At 39.4% G+C, this 22,921-nt stretch overlaps 2 protein-coding genes across 2 annotated transcripts in view; one reads left to right on the top strand and one right to left on the bottom strand.

Annotated features, from left to right (window-relative positions):
• Window positions 1-22,921, bottom strand: part of ctnna2 (catenin (cadherin-associated protein), alpha 2) — a 215,438-nt gene that overhangs the window by 93,471 nt on the left and 99,046 nt on the right. The gene's annotated exons all lie outside the window — the stretch shown is intronic.
• On the top strand, window positions 13,725-19,204 carry lrrtm1 (leucine rich repeat transmembrane neuronal 1). Its single transcript, XM_086083521.1, has one exon. It carries the CDS (start codon window positions 14,862-14,864, stop codon window positions 16,437-16,439), a length of 1,578 nt encoding a protein of 525 aa, XP_085939647.1. The 5' UTR covers window positions 13,725-14,861; the 3' UTR covers window positions 16,440-19,204.

Below are 22,921 nucleotides of genomic sequence, written 5' to 3'. Positions count from 1 at the left end.
ATTACAGGATATCCAAGTATCAATTCTAGCTTTTGATGTGAGAGAGAAACATGTAGTGCAGCACTTCTCTATCATGAGTACATTTTCACATCTCTGCGATAACCTGAGAAAAATTCTCTAGACACACTGCCACTTGCATAACTATCACTGAAAAATTGTGAAATCTATGGATGAATATATGTTGTAGGATGATTCCACAAAAACATCATCCAAATACATAGAAAGGGAAGAGTTGAAGTGTGCGAGAACAGAGCCAAGGGTTTTAAGTGTATATGTTCAAGAGAATAAGGAGGAATTGAGGAAATGCCTGGTTATCAGTGCAAAAGCAGAGGATGAATAATATTTAAAAAAAAAAGAGTCTCGTCCTGCAGCAGCAGCAGCAGCATGGCCAGCGAGAGCGTCGCTGCCTACAGTCTCCCTGAACTGAATAGCAAGTAGTTTGCGAGGGAGGGACTGAAGGAAGAGGAGCTGGGGAGAGAAGACATGAAGGGTGGAGGGGGAGGGAGGTTGGGAATAGGGTGGACAGGGTGAGAAAATGAGAGTGGTATGATAGCTGTGAGAGCAGAACAGTGGTAAAGAGAAAAAGAGTCAATGGGGTGAGAAGAGGGTCTGAGTATCATTGATGTACTTTTGTTACACTGCAGAGAGGAAGAAAGGCTATTTATCAGACACTTTGTCTAGGCTCGTGCATGTGGCTTTGGAGGTGGGATGAGTTGCATTGTATTTAATTTTAAGGGATTGCCGTTTTCAAGTGAAGTGTCATGGAAGATGGATATACCAAGGAATCAGTCGATCTAATTTCCGATCTGTTCTTAATGCTAGGGGACTTTAACCTATTTCATCACAGTTCTCTCTCCTGTCTGTTGCATCATTCCAATCTCAGTGAACAGTGGATCAGAACAAACAAGGGATATGAACTGAGGGATTTCTTAGAGGACAGGCGGGGGCACAAGCAGGTATTAGTAGAGACATTTTGACTGCAAAAGATCAGAAACCCTGATAACTGATCTATTATTGCCTCGTGATCTCAGCACTCCTCAAATAATGCTGGTCACTGGCTTTTCTGACTCCAAACTTAAAATAGCAGAATTAAGATCAAGCGTGGAGGGAAAATGAGGGACATTTTATGCCTAATTAATTATTTGTGGTATTCATGACGCATACCGCCAAGACATGTGAACTGCAAATGTGCAGTGCTGAAATTAACTGCATCGTAATGTGTTATGTATAAACAAAGCAAATTAATTGTGAAGACACAAGAAAAAAAAAACATACCATTGAACCCTAAAAAGTCATCAAGACCCACTGGGCAACTGTCAACTTGCTCTAATTATAAACAAAGTTTGTTACATACATTTTAAATAATTAGCTCTAGAGTCAAAGTGTCACCATTGTATTGTACAGACAAGCAACATTTTACGAAGCTAACTACAGTCATTAGTGGGGATTCCATCCACCTATTTGTATTCACATTTTCAAGAATTGCAAAAAAGAAACTGAATGGAAACGCCAGAAAAAAGAAAAAAAAAGCCCAACGTTGCCAACGCTTGGAGGGGTAGATTTGGAAGTGCATCGAAAAAAAGGAAAATGCACATTTTAGCTATACTCAGAAGCAAGTGGAAAAGTCTCAAACAGAGGTACATGGCTGAGAAGCATCGGTATATATGTATGATGTATTATATGACTCTTGTATGGCGTCATCTGAGTGCAGTCTCCTCTCATTATTCGCAAAAGAAGGATGGATATAAATGGGCATAAGTCGCATGTCAATTTCTCACCAAAAAATTGCTTAAAAATTTAAAAACATTTGGATGGAAACCTGACTAATGACATGTTTATCACATATTTTTTATGACGTATTGTACGTATTATTATTAGAGACATATTCAGGGGTGCAAACAAGTGTTGTGCGCAATTGCGCGTGTATTAAAAATAGTCATATGTGCGTTCCAAAGTCAGCAGCTACAACAATTGCTTCCTAAGGCTAACTTCAGAATAAATGACTATTAAGGCATTAGTGTCTATGTACAGTATTACTTGTTAGGATTTTATTTTTAAGTTGATCTCTTGGAGCGTTGCATAGTGTGAGCAACCTTTATGGCGGCTAGCTTGACAATGCTTGGCTCTCGCCTCTCACGCTAACGGCGTGGCGGCGGAACGCAGCGACCTCGCCGACAAGACAGTTATCTCGATCTTGTTGCGTAGTGGATTTGGTAGTCCATCAACGTATATTTGGTGCATGTCCACCATCTCGAGTGGAATATGTTTGTAGAAGGGTCCTCAACATCAAAAAACCTCAGCCCAAAAACTCAAACCCAGCTCTGTCGGCATTTTTGGGGGGATTTTTTTGGGGGATGGTAACAAAACCATGGCATTCTATTGTGGAACCATTCCTTTAGATGGCCTCAGTGTCATTTGATTAGAATTGTGAAAGTATACACACCAGAAGTTTCACTGTGTCCAGAAAAAAATAAGTACAAATAATGTCAAATGTGTAGAGTAAGAAAGAAATCTGGCCGTATAATACAGGCACCTACTTCATCCCCCGACAGTTTTGTTGCACGCACCGTTCTTAACTGTCAAAACGAGCTCACTGTTTGAGCTCTTAACCAAACTGTGTGAAGTGCACAATTTTAAGCAAGTGCAGCTCCACAAACCTGAACCGACTGACAGGTAAACAAGCTTTTCAGACACATGTTGGTTCCATTACATTTCTCCTGCATGTTGCCCCCAGAAAAAGATGTAATGCTAGCATATAAAAAATAAATAAAAAATCAGGCTTCTGTATATCACCACTGCATGTTTCCTTAGTTCACTACACATGTGCAACAAGAAAATGTGCATACCCAAGCACTCAACAAAAAGGTGATGGTTGTCAGGGATCACACGGACTTGTCGGAAAGATGTGTTTCTGTAAGTCTGCAAACGATGAGTCAAGCAGCTCATATTGGTGGGCGATGAGTTGAGGTGGCTCTAATCGGGGATTATTTGCAAAAATTGTCCTCAAGTCAGGCAGCCAGCAGTATATCATAACACAGAAACATGCAAATTACAGGCTCAAGCACATATTGCCCCCACAGAGACAGACATTGTGTGCAAAAATGGTACCGTGCTTGAGACCTGAGCTCTCTTGCTGTAATAATGATTCAAGGTTCACATTCCTCAAAGCCTGATACTGCGAGCAGAAGCTGTTGAATTATTATGGCATCCTTTTATCTATCCTTTTGTCAGTCCACCCACAAAGAGCATATTTGCTATAAATGGCATCAAGTAAGTGCAAACACAAAATATAATGGCTGACTCAAAGCATACAACTATTATTTACTGTATGTTGTCAGTTGTCAAGCAGTATTGTACCATCTTTTTTTTCCCATAGTTTGGCTGAATCTGCGACTTATTTTGTCATGTTTGATTTGTATATATTAAAATGAGCTCAGACTGGCACCCAAAATCTCAGTCCCCTAGGGTGCATTCGGAAATTCACTGAGTAGGGCACAGCACACAGCAACCTATGTTATAAAACAAACTGGGGCTGCTCGATTAGGAAGAACATTTTAAGCACAATTAATTTTGTACTTTTAGTACAATAATTAGTTTTTTGGTACCAAACAAGAAAATGTTTAAACATGTAAAAAAAATATTAAAACAAATACATTTCTTTGAAACACTGTATTTAGTTAGAAGTTCTTTTGGGATAAAAAAAGATTGATAAAATTTATCATTTTAAAATTAAAAAAAGTGCAAATATATAAATTTAAACAACTCAAAGTTAGTATTAATTAGGGCTGGGACAAAATATCGTTTTGCAGCGCGGCTGCATTATAAGTATCCAGTTATATGTTAATCTACTAATCCCAGAGGGGGAGCAGCATTGCGCCACCAAAGTTTAGAGGCAACTCAAAAAAGAGATTAACAAGAGTGTAGCCTACTAGCTATTAGCTGATATGTTCGCCTTGGACCGGGAACAATCAAAGACGAATGGCGCTTTCCCTCTTCAGTCGCCGCTACCCCTACTGGTTAGTTTATTTTCCTCTCCTCTTAGTAATGTGCTTAAATTCAGCATCCATTCTGTTGGCGGTGTGAGGGATCCGCCACCGCCTCATCCAGGTTTCAAGGTGGCCCCCTCGGCCGAGCCCGGGCTGTGCGCAAGGGAAAATACTGTTCACCATCGGCAGCGGCATGGTGCCCCGCGGGAGATGAGTTACAGAGGCAGTTGGTGCGCAGGAGAGGTTTCAAGGTGGCCGCCTCAACCGTGATGCGGGCTGAACGCGGGAGAATGGGTCATCTCCACCGGCGTCCGCAAAATTAGACTATAATCTTTATTTTGGTTGGTTCCATGTTTTTATAGCAATAGAACACAGTGAAAATGGCTGGGAGTAAATTATTTGAACCCCCCCCCCCCCCAAAAAAAAAAGACCACAAATAAAACTTTTAAAAGTGGATCGTGGATAATAATCCTTTATTTGTGTTTACGATTATGCCAATTTCGTAATTGTGGAGTGTAATAATTGAAATTGTAATTGAATTTCAATTACGGTAAGTCATAGACTGACTTACCGTAAGGCAAAAATCATACGACAGAAACACAAGTACTATTTTTCAGTGGAGTTTTCTGTTTCAATGTTAGATGATGAAACAATTGCAAAACACATCGTTAGATTCACTGTGAGAAGCAGGGTGGAGCACGGTTCACACTGTGTTCATCAAAGTGTTTCTCGTATTGAACAAATCTTTCTTATCGTATCTGAATGACCACAAACCATGACTTCTTCTAACAATTCACTTGCATCTTCTGCAGCTGAAATGTGTTATTTATGATTCGCAGGGGCCTCACACTTTGAGGGAATACGTCAAATGGTGAAACACTGAGCAAAAGAGAAGACATACACACCCACTCCACAAGGACAGCTTGTGGATTTTGTTCTCTTGTCAGAGGATTTACCTTCCATTGTCTGTTGCCAGAGACATCAGTCTGCTTTTTAATCAAGGATGTAGTTTTGAATCCTAGTGGCTTCATGATGTGATAACAACTGTGTTTTTCGCTCGTCTTCAGACTGCATGATTATCCACCGCCACATAGAAAAACAAATCCATGGTATGTACAAGGATCTTGTTATCTGAACATTGTGACATTCTGTATGTCAACAAACAACTCCGGCTGTAGGATTGACCCTAGCTATTTTACAACACATTGCTCAAGATGTGGAAGCCTTAACAAGGGCTTGTTAAAGAAGCTCATTTAAAACACTTTTTTTTTTATACATTAGTAAGGTTTGTGGTATGCTTTTCACAAAACCCCACAAGGATCAAGAAATACAACACACTTTAACCTTCTCGCCCTGAGGGGGTGGTGCTGTATCATACATATGAGCTACTGCTGAGTGTGGCTTTCATTATGACTAGTATTGGCGCTAAGGGATATGTGACAACTTTGCAGTTGTCCCGCTTATCCGAAGCTAACGCTCATTTGTCCAAGGCACAATAACACTGCAGCTTTGCCTAGCAGAAGATACTCCATATACAAATATGTTTTTATAAATAAGCAGCTATAAATAATTCATTTTGGTTTCACACTTGGTGGGTGGGTAGGCATTCCACAGACGCAAGTATGCAATCAATTAAAAAGTAAATTGTTCATAAAATGTCTCATTCAAGAAGAGAGAGGAACATAATAAAATGAAGCTGAAGAAAATACAACATTTAGCATCACCACATGTGCCCAATTGCCGTCAATGTTAAAACTGTTACATGTTTCTCCATTGGACTATTAATGGTAAATGGTACCTCTATTTATATAGCGCTTTTCCACCGTACAAGGCCCTCAAAGCGCTTTACATTTGACTACTCATTCAGCTACTGAATAGCTTAGCATCAGGAGCAACTAGGGGTTCAGTATCTTGCTCAAGGATACTTCGACGTGGTTACAATGGCATGGGATCGAACCACAACCTCTGGGTTGCGAGACAACCACTCTACCACTGAGCAACGCCGCCCCCTGGTGGTTAACGGTGGTCAACGTATTTTTATAATTGTTTAAAAAAAAAACATTTAAACGAATGTAAACGTTTTGACTATGATGGTTCACATGATAACAAATCAGAAAAAAAATACTGATGTTGACGAGTGTCTCATAAAATATATTACAGACGAATGTACATGTTTTTACTGATAATGTACAAGATGACCAGCCTTCTTATTTGATTTATGTAACTTAAATTGAATACAAAATACTCTATGAATACAAACCCAATGCAGGCATACAACACACACACACACAAACACACTCACATCCTTAGAAGTCCAGTTTACAATGCTCCCCCAGTGAGATGATAGAAGTAATTTTATCTAGTGCTTTTGGCGCTAACCGGATTGCACTTGAGGGGTGTATTTTCCCATTGAGAGGAGAATTTGTCGATGTAATTGAAAGATAAGTGTCACATTTTGGGGGTTTGTTTGAAAAGCTTCATGTTTTATTCATGCCTTTTATTCTAAATAATAGACATGGACCAATTTGCATATTTTTTGCATAGTGTGGTGCACCATTTTAGTATAGCTGTGAAATGGTGAGTATGAACCTCAACTTGAACTTTTTTTGGGTGAGATTTCCAACTCCGTACTTACGAGGAAAAAAAATCAGTCATGGTATATTATTTAAGCAACTTTCCACTAAGCGATGTTCAAATCCATTAACCAAGGTATGGTTTGGCATGGTAAACCTTTATCAGGCTTCTGTTTCCATTTGTGTAGGCACAAAAGCTGTGTCACGCTGTCAGCCATGTAAATAGTATGACATCATATCAGTGAAAGAGCTTGTGGGTTGAATTACTGTAAATAAAGGCAGCCACAACAAGGATGAGTCCATCAGGGTGACATTGTCATTGGAAAAAAAAGCAACACAAAATGAGAAAACGTCTTTCTCAGTTATTTACCCTGTTAACATTCACTACCATTGACATGTTTACATGTCAATTGCATTTTTTTAACGGGGCTAAATGGAGGAAAATCTGATAATAGTCCACTGTGAATGTCAAACTGGGAAACAACTTGATTGATGCATAACCACCAGTAGATGACATCATTGCCCCATTTCATATGGAATAAACAGTTTGAGAGTCATTGGGAGTAATGGCTGCATTTTTTGCAATCTATATTTTTCTACTATTGATTACAAAGGAATGAGAAAAGGCAGAAAGGAAATAGTCTATTCTGTCATTTGGCAGATTTGGTGTATATATCATTATTGAACATAATATCGTGTGGGTAGTGAGAATTTTTTAATTCTCTAAAATGGCAGGGAGTGAATGAGTTAAAGTAACTCCATCTCAATTAGAAATGCGTGTTTTTTTTGTTTTGTTTTTTACTTTGACGATAACATTTTGATGAGGATTCAATTAAAAGATGGATATTCTTGTTTAACTCCAGAGATATTTCAAACTTTCGAGATGAAGGGTTTAGTGTGCTAAACATGAAACATAAGACATATCCTTGAACTGCGTATTCATCTGCCTCTATCTTATCCATAATCCAAGGCTTGGGGACTTGCCTCATACAAGGAACCCTAATTATTGAGACACACAAGTCAAAATTTTCAAGAATTTCAGCCTTTTACATCACAGACTCAATTCTGCTCTTCATCATTTCAACAAGAGAGAGTAATGGATACATGGATGCCTCTGCTCAAGCTGAGGCATCGAGCTGCAGCAGTCATGCTTTCAAAAAAAGTGACAATGCTGCGTTGGACAGCAAAGTTAAAAATTGGTCTTGCTGGCTTCCGGGTGGATTTCTAGGTCACTGAACAACAAAGCATAACAAAGTTATTTGGAAGAAAAAGAAGAGTCACAGGCTATGTGTTTGGTCATCTAGGAAACCAGTTGATAGACAAAGAGAAAACCCCAAGCTTAAAAGTTGACTATATAGAGCGGGACACCTTATAAGTTACACACATTTCAGACATTGAACTGTCATCATGTGTGACAGGTGTCTTAGGAGATGTCAGCGCACATCACTAGACCTCATTATAACCTACAACCAACTGTTTGTGTGTGTTTTGCTTTGTGGGACCCTCAAAGCAATGACCTTACACAACAAAGGATGTGAAGAGAAGCAGAATGTTAAGAAGTGACTAAAAGCAATAGACCCGGGGCCGGAGGTTACCATAAAGTCTGTCAGTACTGTTGCCAAGTATTACAAAGTATTCCAGTTCCACAGAGACAGTACCAGAGACGATGCAACAGTGAGCTGGTGTTTAGCACCATTAATGGTTATATAATTTGTAAATGTACTATTTCATTTATTTATTTATTTTTTCTGGAGAGCTCAGTATTGTTCATTCGGCAATTTTACCGATTTGACGTCATCATCATTGCTCTTTTTTAAAATTGTTTTATTATTATTATTATTAATTTTTATTTTGTATGTGAGTGAGTATGTGTGTGTGCGTGTGTGCGTGTGTGTGAGTGTGTACTCATTAGTTCACCTTAAAACCTATTAAAAATCCCATACCGTTCACCTAAACCGAATACTTCAGAATCCAGCTAGAGTCGTGAGGTTGTCAGGAGACCCGAGGAAGGATCAAAGAAAAGAAAGGAATGTGAAATCCAGCACCGACCAGACATTACCTACTACCCACCGGGTTACCAACCAGAGTCTTTCACCAACCCCAGAAACATCTAAATTCCAACAAATTAGGGAGACCTCAAGAGACCAAAGGAGAGACTGAGGAAAGGAAGGAAGGACAGATGAAGCAGAGTGAGATCCACAGACACCAGCCTCCACCGATTCAACGACCAGAGGAAGAAGCAGATTGTGTTTGAGTTTCGATAGATGCTGGTGTGGTGCATCTGGCATGCATGAAAATCTCCACCAAAGAGGGGAGCCGTCGACCCCGGCCAGTACAGAGCAAGCACAGCAAATGTACTATTTCACGTGGCTCTGTTTATTTGCCATGAGACGGATGATGATGTATGCTGGAACACATTAAGCACATTTTTCTTGATGTTCAACACATTGCAAGTCAACCAGCGCTACGACTGAGTCGCGGTATGTTTGATACCTGCAGTTCCGCTGTATCAAAAATGGTGTAGTATTACTTCAGGACAAATGTGTCATTTGATAAATCCCTGCACACAACAAACTGGCTAAAAATACTAGCAGGTGTAGAAGTCTGCTATTGCTATAAAAATGATGTTTGACATTGAGAGCGTGACTGCTTCAATGTTGTGACATGGCTAAATCACTGTCTGCCTCTTCTGTCTCTTGGTGATCACCTTTGGACATAGCTCGGAGCTATTCAGACGGCCATCAAATCTCACTGTGACTCACTGTTCATGCGCACATTCGAGGAAAAAGGGACCAATGAGTATTTAGCTGACTGAACTCTCTGTGAACTTTCCGCTTAGAATTAGTCTCTGCTTCCTCAATAATGCAGTGTATATAAATATCACCACAAAGGCATTGCGGTACAAAATATTGTTCTTTCTTTAACGGCAAAAATGTCTCATTGTTCAGTTTATTGTTCCAGGATGTCTTTAGGTATGTGTGTTTCAACACACCATCAATGTCTCAAAGTTATGTAGATGGAGCTAAAAGATGTATCTGTTGTGGAACACTAATGGTGCATGCAGAGGCAAAATGTGCATCAAAAATGTATCACTGTACTTAGCATTTTTTTCTTCCTGTCAAATCTCTTTAATAAAAGTAATTATATTGTTATACATGCACTGTTAACCACTCTAAGTATACTTGTTGAGCACAGCACTGTGTCCTAGTAGTTAGCACATCTGCCACACAGTTCTGAAGTTAGGGTTTCAAATCCTGGCTGGGATATGCTCCAGCTCACTCATGACACAAATGACGACAAGTGCTACAGAAAAAGATGGATGTATTGCCCCCCACAGCCACACTTAGAGTCATAAGACCGTTGCTTACTACACATATATTTATAGAATGATTGTGTAGGTAATAAAAGACATACACCATAGAGAATAAACAAACCCATGTCAGCCCTCTGTCTACTGAAAGAAACCTCAATCTGCTGAAGGTTGTGGTCCCTTGTGTATACAGAACCATCTCTTCCAACAACACTGACAGCCACACTTGTATAAATATCTCCAGCAGCCCATCGACATTATCTCTGAAATGGATGGGCCAATTACTCATCATCCACATTGTTTTGTTGGGCTCACACAGTCAAACTGATTCAATAAATGACTTAAATAATGGGCTTGTAATCATAGATGCTGATTTTTTTTTTTGGCGGGGGGGTTGTTTGTTTATGTGATCACTCAAATGCATTCAGCCTAACAATACACCACAAACTCAAAGCACTATGCAGTACTATTTAGACAAACTACCAGACCAAAATGGGGTTTCACAAATTGCACCAAACCATTTTTCCTTTATGTTGCATGTGTCCACACAATACATTATAGCAAAGACCACAGTTAGACCTGTGAGAGTAATGTTGAAAGTCTGGCTTATTGGATTGATATCCAAATACATTAAAACACGGCTTAGTTTACACCATCAGGATTTTGGAGCTGATCACGATCAGTGAGCTAAAAAAATATGGACCAATATATCTATTAAAAAAATATCTGATATTGTTTATTATAATTAACTTTTTGTTGAGTAAAAAATATTGAAAAGGACCTTAAAAAAATAATCTCATATGATATCGTAATCGATATTTTTTTGAAAAAAAAAAATCTCAATTCGATTATTTTCCATAATCGTTCAGCCTTACTATTAGTCACTCTTATAGTCATTCTTATTTTATCAGAGAGGATTTTGTTCTGTCATATAGAATTGCCTTAAAGTAGCTTGCCCTAGCTGGAGTTTCTGTCATTACTAGAGATGGGCAGGTGAAGCTTCATGAGCCGTTGAGGCTTTCCTTCAAATTTTGCCGAAACAAGACTCGGAGCTTTGGTGCTTCAGTGAAAGGGACATTTAGTGGACAAAAGAAGTAATAGCAACCTATTTCAACAAAGAGAAAACATTCACTCACCCTTATCTTTCAACAATAAAAGTTCAATTAAATATGATACAGATAAATGTATTATTTACAGAATAATGTGTTAATTTAACAAAAGTTTTTAATAAATAAAATGTAATATGTTGGACATGTGTGCATCTTTATAAATGGGAGTATTTGTGAACAGTTAGAAAATTACAAAGGACAGTAATGTATTTATTTACAAGTTTGTATTTGTTTTAAATGGTTCTAAGCGGCTCTTCTTCTATTTTTCCAGCTTTTGAAAATATGTCGTTCCCAAGCTGGAAGACGTGTATTTTCAAGCTTCTTTCCACAGTCCCAAACGCCCCTTTTCACTGATCACTATTACTAAACACACACAAAACACACACTGTTCAATAGTTTGACAGTTATTCCACAACTTAGTGCCAAAACAAACTGTTAAACTAATGACAGCCACCTAAGCGTTTCGAGTCGTCAATACGCGCTGTGACGTATGACGCTTCAAATGTGATACAGAATGATACAAAGGCCGATGCACCATTTCGAAGCAGTGTGAGGAAGTCTGAAAAAAGCTTTGGGGTATTGGTTTTACTTGACCATCACCAGTCAGTGTGTTGAGTTTTTTTTATCTGAGGTTCTTTAGCTGAGGTTTCACTAAGCACGTTGATGTTTCTTCCATGCAAGCTCTCTGTCATGTGTTCTGCCTGCTCAAGGTTCTTCATCAAGATTTCTCCGTCAAGTGTTTTCTTCGATGCCATCTGAATCCAGTGCCGCTCTCTGTTGTTATTTTGTATTCGTGTATATAAAGACTCTCTGTTTCTCAACTCCCGTGTCTTGTCCCTCTTTAGATCCTAATTCCTCACCTTTTGTGACAGCCCCCCCCCCCCAACTACCCAAAAAATATACATTGGAAATTAATTGATAAAGAGTCTGCCTCTCTATGCTATGAATCCGTAGATTACTAAAAATGCACACAGATTGTCCCTTGAGTGAAGGAGATTGTTTTTACTGTTGTGTTTTATTTTGCAGCTCAGATTAATGATGTCATTGATTGATTGGCAAATAATGACATTACAGCCAATTGACAATGTTACATAAAATGCAAAAACATCTGCCAAACCGATTCAGCTAATGATATTTGCATAATGTCTAACTAAAACTGATCTGATCAATGATGTCATTGATTGATGGGCAAATAAAGACATTACAGCCAAGCAACAATTTTACATAAAATGCAAAACATCTGCCAACACAGCTCAGCCGATCAGATTTGCGTAAAGTCTAACTTAAACTAGCAGAAGAGAAACGTTGAAATAATGTTATCTATGAATTAATGTATGCAGTGGTTTATTTTTACTAACTTGAGGTCAATTATAGTAATGCACAAGGTAGGGTAAGGGTTTGTAAAACTGATTCTGGATTCTTAAAATTGATGTTCTGTGTAATCAAATGAACTCTTTCATATCATTTGAGACATGGAGGTTCAGTAGTCAGAGATTCAGATCCTGTGTGCAGTTTGTATGTTCTCCCCATGCCTATGTGAGTTTTCTCCGGGTACTCTGGTTTCCTTCCACATTTCGAATACAAACATGGATAGAAGAATACTGGTGTGTTGCCATGAATTTGTAATTATGACATTATGAGTCCAGTCTGACATGATCTATTTAGTGAATGATATGTCATAGCATCACTAAGTAAAATGAACTCAGTGAGCACAAAAGGTCGAGTAGGCTGACATAAGCAATGGAAATCTTTGCAATAGATCACTGCCTAATTAATCTGTGAATGACAACAAGCCAATGAGTATGTCCATAGAAGTGTATCAACAGATGTCCAGAGAACAAGTATCTGGCTTTCAACGAATGGTATTTACAACCATTTTAATCTGTATGCAGAGTGGATATTCTAGAGTGGACCTAATTGACAATGACGGAAAATGCAAGCCGATGGGAATCGTTGATGAAGTAGACAATGCGCTCCTCTCAACTGTGGATTATTATACAAAGTACTCAATGGAATTAAATGTATTACAATGTTTTGACCAAATGACTCACAAATCTGAATGACAATATTAGACGGTGCATATATATTATTATTATTATTCAAATTATTAATGTATTGTAAGGCATTACATTCGATTACCTATTCTAACAATCACATGCATGTTCTTTTTAAAAATATATATTTTAGCTACATTCATATTAATGTCATCCATTTCATTACACATGGAAATAATTTGATACTAAAGGCGCAAAAGTAAAGAAAAAATAAATAAATTCCATTCACTGGATGAATGTTACTGTGAACTCATAAAGCTGTTCCCTCTCTGGGAGGTCAAAGAAGGTAGACACTATTTGGCTGGATATATTATTGGGGAAGAGAGAGGGAGCAAGAGACAGAGAGACGACACGACACACACAGAGTGTGCAAGAAAGAGAAAGAGAGAGAGAGAGAAGAGAGAGAGAGAGAGAGAGAGAGAGAGATAGAGAGACAGAGAGAGAGAGAGAGAGAGATAGAGAGACAGAGAGAGAGAGAGAGAGAGAGAGAGAGAGAGAGAGAGAGACAGAGAGAGAGAATCGTCATTAAAGTACTTGGTTTGAACACAGCCCATTTGGAATATGTAAATTGCTTGGGCAAGGGAAAGAAAAAAATGCAGCAAGAGAATGACAAGAGGCAAGAAGGGAGAGGAGGAAGAGCAGGGGAAAGCATGACCAAGTGAGTGAGCAATCAACGCAGAGAGAGAGAGAGAGAGAGAGAGAGAGAGAGCGCGGAGGGAGAGCGAGAGCGCCCTCCGAATTGTGAGTGGCTTACGACACTCAGTGAACAGTCTGTGTTCTGCATACACTGTCAGTGTACCGGTCCGCTGCGAGGGATTGCGCGCTCCTTTGCCTTCCATATTTACCGCCCCTGCTTGCCTACCAGCACTAACCTTCAGCACCCTCTTCCAGTCGGCTGAAAAATCACCCGGAGAACAAGAGAGGGAGCAAAACCTGCATGCCATTGGGGATGCAAGAACCTGATTTTGTTTTTTTTTCTATCCAAGATGAGCAACTGACATGGAATATTGTCACATAAGAAATCAGTGAATTGGGTTCACCTCATTTAATTTTTTTTCTCGCCAGCATCATCACTGAAAGCATGATTTACCGCTCGGACGGATTTAAACCTTACAAGTTAATGATTGCTTCCAGAGATGGACGATAATATATACCCCGGCAGACCTGCTGAAACTTAAGCAAGTAGGGGAGGAGAAAAGGAAACGACATTTAAAACAATGTACTCTTCTCCTCGTGATCATTGCAGCAGAGGACTGCGGAGGAGCTGAGGAGACCGAGCTCATGCATGCAGACTGGGGAACTTGCGCTTTCTACCATCTCCCCACTTGGATTCCTTCTCTTTCTGCCTCTTTCACTTGAGGAGAACTAAGACATTGTAAGCCTGCCAAGGATCTGGTGTCCACTGAAAGGAGAGAAGGGAGGGGGTGATGGTGAATTTGTACCACAGTGGGGTCCTTTTTAGATCCACACATAATTAGTGTCGGGGTACAAAGCGAGACGCTGAATGGAGATTGTCAGCTTTTGGATAGGGGTGAGTAGGAATCTTTTCAGATAAGATTGATCCATGAGGAAATTTTTTCATCCCCCCTCTCCGCCCACCGTTTGATCCATATCATAAACGAAGAGACTTTTGTCTTTCGCATTCGGACGAGGATTTCCTCAGATGACTAAATGAGAAAAGACTAATCCTGTGTCAAGCTAAAATACATACAAGCGAGGTGAAAGGAACAGAATAAGTACATCAAATGATGTGTTGCATATGATGTGATAAGTGGACAAGCAATATCCAGAGTGAATGGACATTTGCTTGGTAAAATCCCTGGATATTTATGCTGATGGATTTCCTTTTAATTGGACTGTATTTAAAGTGGCCAGTGAAGAAGCCCCCTGGGTTGATACTGTGTTCATTGGGCATTTTTTTAAGAATGGTTCCCATGGTAGAGGGGGTTTGTCCGAGACTGTGCCGCTGCGACAGCAAGCTGCTCTACTGTGAGGGATTGAACCTCACAGACATTCCCCAAAATCTGAGCAGCGCCATGGGCTTGTCCATGAGAGAGAACAACTTGACTGAACTACGGGAAGGCCAACTGGCTGGCCTGTCACAGCTCACCTGGCTCTACCTTGATCACAACAACATTGACATTGTGGAGGAGGCCACATTTGACAAGCTACGGCGGGTCAAAGAATTAGACCTGAGCAGCAACCGAATTGAGAATCTGCCTAATGGTACCTTTAGGCCCCTCCCAAACCTGCGCATCCTGGACGTCTCATACAACAGGCTGCAGGCCCTCGAGCCTGACTTGTTTCATGGCCTTAGAAAGCTCACCAATCTGCATTTGCGCTACAACGCTCTCAAATTTGTGCCGGTACGGATTTTTCAAGACTGCCGGAGCATGCAGTTTCTGGACTTGGGATACAACCAACTGCAAAGTCTGGCACGGAACTCCTTCGCTGGACTCTTCAAGTTGACAGAGTTGCATCTTGAGCACAACGAGCTGGTTAAAGTCAACCTCGCCCATTTCCCTCGCCTAATCTCTTTACGTACTCTGTATATGCACAACAATCGAGCAACTATTGTTGTCAACACCCTGGAATGGACATGGCATTTCTTGGATAAGATTGACTTATCTGCAAATGAAATTGAGTACATTGAGCCACATGTTTTCGAGAGTGCACCCAACCTCAAGGTTTTGATGCTCGATTCCAATCGGCTGACTTCCATGGATCAGCGCATCTTGGATTCATGGTCCTCCCTGAACAGCATTACCCTGGGAGGGAATGACTGGGAGTGCAGCCGCAATGTTTGTGCCTTGGCCACTTGGCTGAGTGCCTTTCGAGGGCAACGTGACAATTCACTGCTGTGCTCAAGCCCAGACACCGCACAAGGTGAGGATGTCTTGGATGCTGTCTATGCTTTTCAGCTCTGTGAAGATCCCCCACTGGAAGTTACCTCAGCAGGTCTGCATGCCTCCACAAGAGACCTGGTCCAAGGTGGCTCTGTGTTCCTTGGCCCATTTACCCCCAACCCTTATGGCGGTGAGGGCGGTGAAGTGGTCACAAGTTCTTTCACTGTCACAGTGGGACATGACGACCTGGAGAGTACCATGCAGATCCACAAGGTTGTGACTGGCACAATGGCACTCATCTTTTCCTTCCTCATCATTGTGCTCATGCTGTATGTGTCATGGAAGTGCTTTCCAGCCGGAATAAGACAGCTGAGGCAGTGTTTCAGCAGTCAGCGTCGTAAACAGAAGCAAAAGCAGAACATGCAGCAGATGGCTACAATTTCTACACCGGAGTACTATGTTGACTATAAGCCTAACCATATTGAGGGAGCTCTGGTAATCATAAATGAATATGGCTCCTGTACTTGCCAACAGCAACCTTCTCGGGAATGTGAGGTGTAACCAGGGCTTGACAGCACGTTGTCACCCTGACTATCTGCTTTTTTCCCCCTTTTTTTTTGATACACTGGAAAAGAAGGATTACATGTATATTTTGGCCACATTTTATGCAGCTTCTCACTGTGATATGGAATGAGTTTGCTTCACGCAGCTGATCATTTTGCTGTGGATTTCCTGCTGTTTCTTTACTGATTTGAGGCTACGAGGCAAAATGGGCTCTTGACTTTTGGAACTGATGATGTAATAACACTGAGAGGAATACCTTAGAAGCTGCACACACTCCCCCCCCCCCCCCCCCACCCGACTGATGGATATTTTAGCTTTAATGTGTCTTTCTACTACATGACATGTAATTAAACTGTGGACACACACATACACACACAAACACAGAAAAAAGAGAAACAAAAAATATTTGTATTATGGTAAACAACGATCTAACATATACAAAACATATTTAAGTTGATTAAAAATGTAAAAAGACAACTATGTGTAAAAATGTTAAAAGAAGTGCAACTGTGGATAAAACTGATCAAGATATTTTTTTTGTAAGTTCAAAAAAAGTTTAAATAAATGAATTGTTATTCACAGTGACATCATCTGAATGTGAGACGCTTATCAGAAAGGACGGATGACAACAGTGCTTGGCGAGCAATACCTCTGCTATTCTTTGACCCCCCCAAAAAAAAATACTAACAGCAAAACTAGCTAACCAACTAGATATGAAAGGAGCAGAGCGATTCAATATTTGCATCTCAAATGTAATGTCCATGATCTGCATTCTACTCGATCTACTTTAAGTCACGTGTGTTGCTTTATGATTCACTGTGTTGGTTCACGAGCAGTGTAATTTGACCGTGTTTTGCTTTAAAACAATGTGATCACGCGATTACATTTTGATCAGTTGGCACACTTCCATACGTTAATATATGTGTACCATCAAAGTAAAGAAAGCAGATTGTCAAATATACAAATCAATGTCACACATCGCTTCTTACTTTTGTGACTTTCCCGGTGGCTTCACTGAATTAAGCACAGAGAGGACAACTACCATTTAAAGCAGACATATTTAAATTAAAATGCAGATTTAAATCACAAAATAGAGCCAGCTTCAAGGAAGACTTGAACATACAATAATCTGTGTTTTCATGTTATGTAAAATGTTTGTTGTACACATTTTCATGTGTATATACATATATAGGTATATATATATACTTTTTTTGGTGTTGTGTACAGATGTTTTGTTTCCTCTGTCTTTTGAGATGAGCTGCTGTATTTTGTGGGAGGAGGTGGGGACTGCAAGATGGAGACAGAGGATCTCAACGACTGCAGAAAGAGGGAACAGACTGCTCTCTAGTGTATATTCACAGAGTGTTGATGCCTTTTGCCTATTGTACACTAGATTCTGACTCCAGTCCCACAGCAGTGGAAGCATATGACTTTGCAATGAATTTTGTGAAAGGGGAAAAAAGTCACAGCATTATTTTGTGTTATTTTGATATAAATTAAAATTATGTTTACAAAGTGTTATTCAGCAGGAATAAAAAAACAAAAAAAACAAACATGTTCTCAGAATTCCCTCAAGGTAATATTTGTAATAAAGGAGAAAGGTGATGCATGACCTTTGGCTAAACGACCAATGGGGACATAACAGTATCCACTCTACATGATCAGAACGTTTACAATATGTTGCTGGGTTTTAGCAATCACTTTAGTTTTACTGGGCTATATATCCATCATTTGGGTTTATGGCAGAATTTAGTAGTTTTAGGTGCATGAACGACAAAAAGTTACAAATATTTCAAGGTGTGCCAATGTAAATGTTGGGTACACAATATTTGGTTATTTGCAACTAAAACAGTCCTCAATTAGGGGTGTAGGCCCCCCTGTAGGGTGGGCCCTGTGCAATGCCAGGGGTGTATGTGATCCTAGCAAATGTTATTGTTTTTTTTTGTTAAGGCCATACAAGAATAAAGTGTAATTGTACATCCATTACAATAGGTGGCAGTGACTCTGTCAGAAAGTGTGCAGGGAGTATTAGCTCATCTGCATAGGCACAGGTATAGCAATTTCATAGACAAATAATGATACTATTTACAATTGCGCTGGAGTGTTGGGGATGTGCAGAATATTTCTTCCTGTGGGGGTGTAACAACAAAATAATTGAGAAGCACTGAACTAAGGGAAGTCTAGCTTCAAACAACATTATGAAGGTACATGGTACAGACATTGTAGATACAATTGACAGAAACATTCTTTTGGATAGTCAAACCTATACTTCATAAAATATTTCAAGTTTTCACCCGACATCAATCCCATCTACTGTTGAGGGGATGAACTATTCAACTTTGAGGTAATTTATCAGTGAACATGTATCAGAGAGGGGATAATGGTTATTAGTTTCCATGTGAGATTTATGATCCAGTTCATATTTGACCCATTTGAAGACGCCACATAGCTGTTAATCATAAACTGATACCCTGCAAATGCAAAACGCTGCATGTACAATGGGGTATAAGGAGGAGGAAATAGATTCAAATATTTCTCTCATCATCAAACTTGTCAAGTAATTTTGTCCTTAGCTGTCCTTCAAGGTATGCCACAGTCTGTTCGACATGCAACTGATGAATCTTAAAAGTGTGACGCTTCATTTATTTTAAATATAGAATGGTGTCTGGCGTTGAGGTGGATGTTGGCACCACCGTTGATTCCAGTGCGACGAGAATGAAAGGTTATGACGAACAGCTGAATATTTTAAAAGCTTGGAGTCCTAAGGGCTGGCATTAAACTACTTTCAATGTACTGTATCTCCATTTCTGCTCACCTTTACTTTATCCTCCCTTTTGCCCTGTCTCTCACTGTTTCAATCTGACAACAATAACTGTAAATGGAGGGGGGGAAACATAATAATTCATTTAATCAACAATATATTTTCTTGACCTACCTGGGAGAAAAAATTCCAGAGGGGATATATCTGTTGGCTAACTAAATAAATGATGCAAATAAAAATGAAAATCAATAGAGCTGAATGGTAAGCACAATACCCAACATGATGAATATATTATATCGTTACAGGATAATTTGTTAACTAATTAACTGCATTTTATTTTACGGCTTTTTAACCCTGCAAAGGTAAATTCTTTCTGGAAAGTGTTTGTGACTTGCTCAAGGGCATCACTCCAACAACCACTTGCAATTCCTTAATGTCCACAACGGGACTCCTACTTCAACCCTCAGCTTCCAAAGTCTAAGTCATTCCAGATGAGCTGCTGCCGCCCCACAATAGCATGGTCTTCTAACGACTGTCTGACATATCACACATTCTGCTCTTTTTTTCAGCATTCGGTGTCATAAACCCAGCTGCTTGACATACAATACATCCCCATTTTTAGCTTTACGTGTGCACAACTGAGCACATGCACATGCACATGCAATCTGCACACAGATGCCAAACAGACCAATAAATAATGTGATGTAGGTCACTAATAGTGTGCATTTACAATACTATGCAACTCCTGATACCAAGAGTAAAGGTCACAGCAATTGAAACATGTAATGTAGTGAAGCGTACAAAGAGGAACATTCTGTTGAGTGTGAACATCAGGTAAAAGGTCAGTCGTTACATTTCAAGGACCCTAAACAATACATGTTGTTACAAGCTGAAATAGGTACAGTTAAGTCTGTCTAAGCATGTAAATCCATCTGAACATACAAGGAATAATCTAAACACAAAGACAAAATAGCACACCTTCACAATAACAAAGATTGAAATTGAATCGAATGGTCGGGAAAAATATCCACAATGGGGCCTGAAATAGCTGCTAATGAAGTTGGAATTGTTGGTCCAAGCCAGCACTTCAACCAGCCTCTAAACACAGACTTGCATATCATATTTTGACAGCTCGATCCCCCGACCAGTCGTGAGTATTTACCGAGCTGGAAGGGACAATGGATTTGTGTCATAGCATGTGCGCTTGTGACAAAACGTCACTCCACAGACAGACCTTCAAAAAATGGCTCGCAGCAAGCACCTTGACACAAAAACGAAATCCTTGAAAAAACAAATTAATCTAGGTTCCTGTGAGGGGTATTGATTGAGCAACATTCTGCCGTGTCATTGGGGCGAGGGCTGTGCTGCATAATAAACATTTAACACCCCCTCATAACTAGATGCAGAGCTAAATCACGGGTGGCATGTACTGCAGTAGGCTGCAAGGGGACGGTGATGACGAATGGCAATGTGTGGGCGGCTTTGCACTGCTTCTTTTATAACAGGTGGGTTATAATCAGGATCACCATACTAATAATCAACGGCACTTTCTTCAAACCCTTGTTGGACCCATTCTTTCATTGTACACTCCTCTCTGAATGTCTCCTTTTCAATGTAATATAACAAGTCAAGCGGAGCCATTGCAAATATACAATTGCAATATGAAAATTACACGTCTAACATTGCAGGGATTGTATTATTTTAAATAATAACTAAATCTGCATTTACTGCCGTTCTCATACAACAAGCCTCCCATTACTATAAAAGGAGCAAACTGTCAGAATAATACATTTATGAAAACAGACATAGGTCCAATAGGGCGCTTTAATTACATTCATTACTTGGGCTAATTCTGCGGGCAGCCTATAGCGACTGCCTCATTTACATGCAGTATGGGTGCCACTGAATAAATAATAATGACAAAGGAGTCATTATTCTTACCTACATATGGCACAGTAGGTAGACCTGTGGCTGCTGCTGAGGAGGGTGAAAGTGCTAAGAGAATGGGGCCAAGGTTGGAAACTGAATACTCATTACACTGAGCCAGCTGAAGATAAAAGCACGGCAAATTAATGGTCATCATTATTGTTATTATTATCATCATCATCATCATGGTCATTATTATACATGAGGTGTTTTTCTTTCAATTTACTAAGGCTAAGTCGATTTTTACTAATGCCTTTCCTCACACTTAAAATAAAACACCAGGGTCAATCAGTCAGATAATACGTGGCAACAGCTGGGTCTACATCTGGGACTCCATGTAACCAGTCTAATAGCACATGTGGGTCAGTCCCTAATATTCAGAGCATTATGCTCGCTGAACTAAAAAGCTTTACCCAGGACTGAACTGAGGATTTTTTAAATATATTGTTTGTTTTTTTTTACTTATTACCATCCAAACAAATTTAACTTGTTTTTATAAGATTATCTTTCTATTTTCCCTCAGACAGTTTAAGCCATGAGTGTGTGTGTTTTTTTGTGGTTGTGTTTTTTTAATTTTATTTTAACTTTAAGTAGTTAAACCCAAAATGATTCATATACTGGATACATTTTGAGTTTAAGGGAAGTTGATGTTAGTTTATTTAATGGGTGCTAATGACACATTCACAACATTTGTTGTTTTTCCACATTTTGGATAAGAATCATATATCTGGTTGTATAAGAACCATGGTCATATCGAGCACAGCTTAATTGAAGGGAATCACATTGCCAACTTGTAATGGGACAAGCCTTGTGTGCATAGCGGGTATAATGTAAATGTTTCATATTGTGTGTTTCATCAGGCTTACTAGATATTGTTACAATGTACTTATCTATTTATGGTAAAAAATAAAAGTATAATTGAAATCAGGGAGAACCTACATGGCAGTGTAATTGCCATTTTGGGCACAAGCACAGCCTTTTTAAAAGCTATAAATGTGTAATTTTTTGAAAGAACATTCAATATTCAACTAATTATGAATGCATAACTCTTCATTTTACAAAACTTTAACACATAATACAAAATAATCTGAAAAGTATTTGCCCATAAGGCAGTTATCAACCCTTCTTTTTCACCATTTTGCTAAATGAATCACCATGACAACTGCATCATGCAGCCCTATTTGTAACCACATCGTCTCATGCAAACTGAATCGCAGAGATGCTTTGATTACATATTTCAAAGGCAGCAGAGCAAAACTGTAGGGCCTACGTTTTGAGCAAAAAGTTAACACAGGTTAAAGGAAATAAAAGGAGACAGCATTTATCATTTCCTGTTTATCTGATCAGTGTCAGGCTGAATAAATGCTTTTCTCCCCACTCTCTGCTGCCTCTCTCCTCCCAGTCTGAGAGGGCAGATTGGCATCTCCAGCAGCAAATGAGATTGGCTGCATAAATGGGACTGCTCCATTCTCCAAGTGTCAACTGAGGAAACTGTGTTTACTGTTTACTTAAGCACTGCACTTAAATGCATCCTGGGTGCAATAAGTACTTAAAAAGTGATTTTTGGTTAAAATTCTCACTGGGTGTATAGCTAATAATTGAGGCCAGTGAAATTCAAATACATGCCAAATATGCACTTACCTGTCATTGATGAGACGGTGGGTGATCCAGAGTGAATGTAAAAAAAGAGAAATGAGAGAAAATGCTTGTTACTATGTGTATTCTATATGCATTTCTGAAATATAAGAAACCATTTATCATCTACCAAACCATATCATTGAATGAAAAAAAC

Source organism: Leptonotus elevatus, chromosome 8 (assembly GCF_054856555.1).
Source record: "Leptonotus elevatus isolate MCC_2025b chromosome 8, RoL_Lele_1.0, whole genome shotgun sequence".
Classification (NCBI taxonomy): domain Eukaryota; kingdom Metazoa; phylum Chordata; class Actinopteri; order Syngnathiformes; family Syngnathidae; genus Leptonotus; species Leptonotus elevatus.
The sequence above is the reverse complement of the archived record's forward strand: the minus strand, read 5'-3'. Positions and strand labels throughout refer to the sequence as shown.

Bases quoted from the DNA above. Each gene is read 5' to 3' on its own strand.
- lrrtm1 (XM_086083521.1), top strand. From the start codon at position 14,862: ATGCTGATGGATTTCCTTTTAATTGGACTGTATTTAAAGTGGCCAGTG.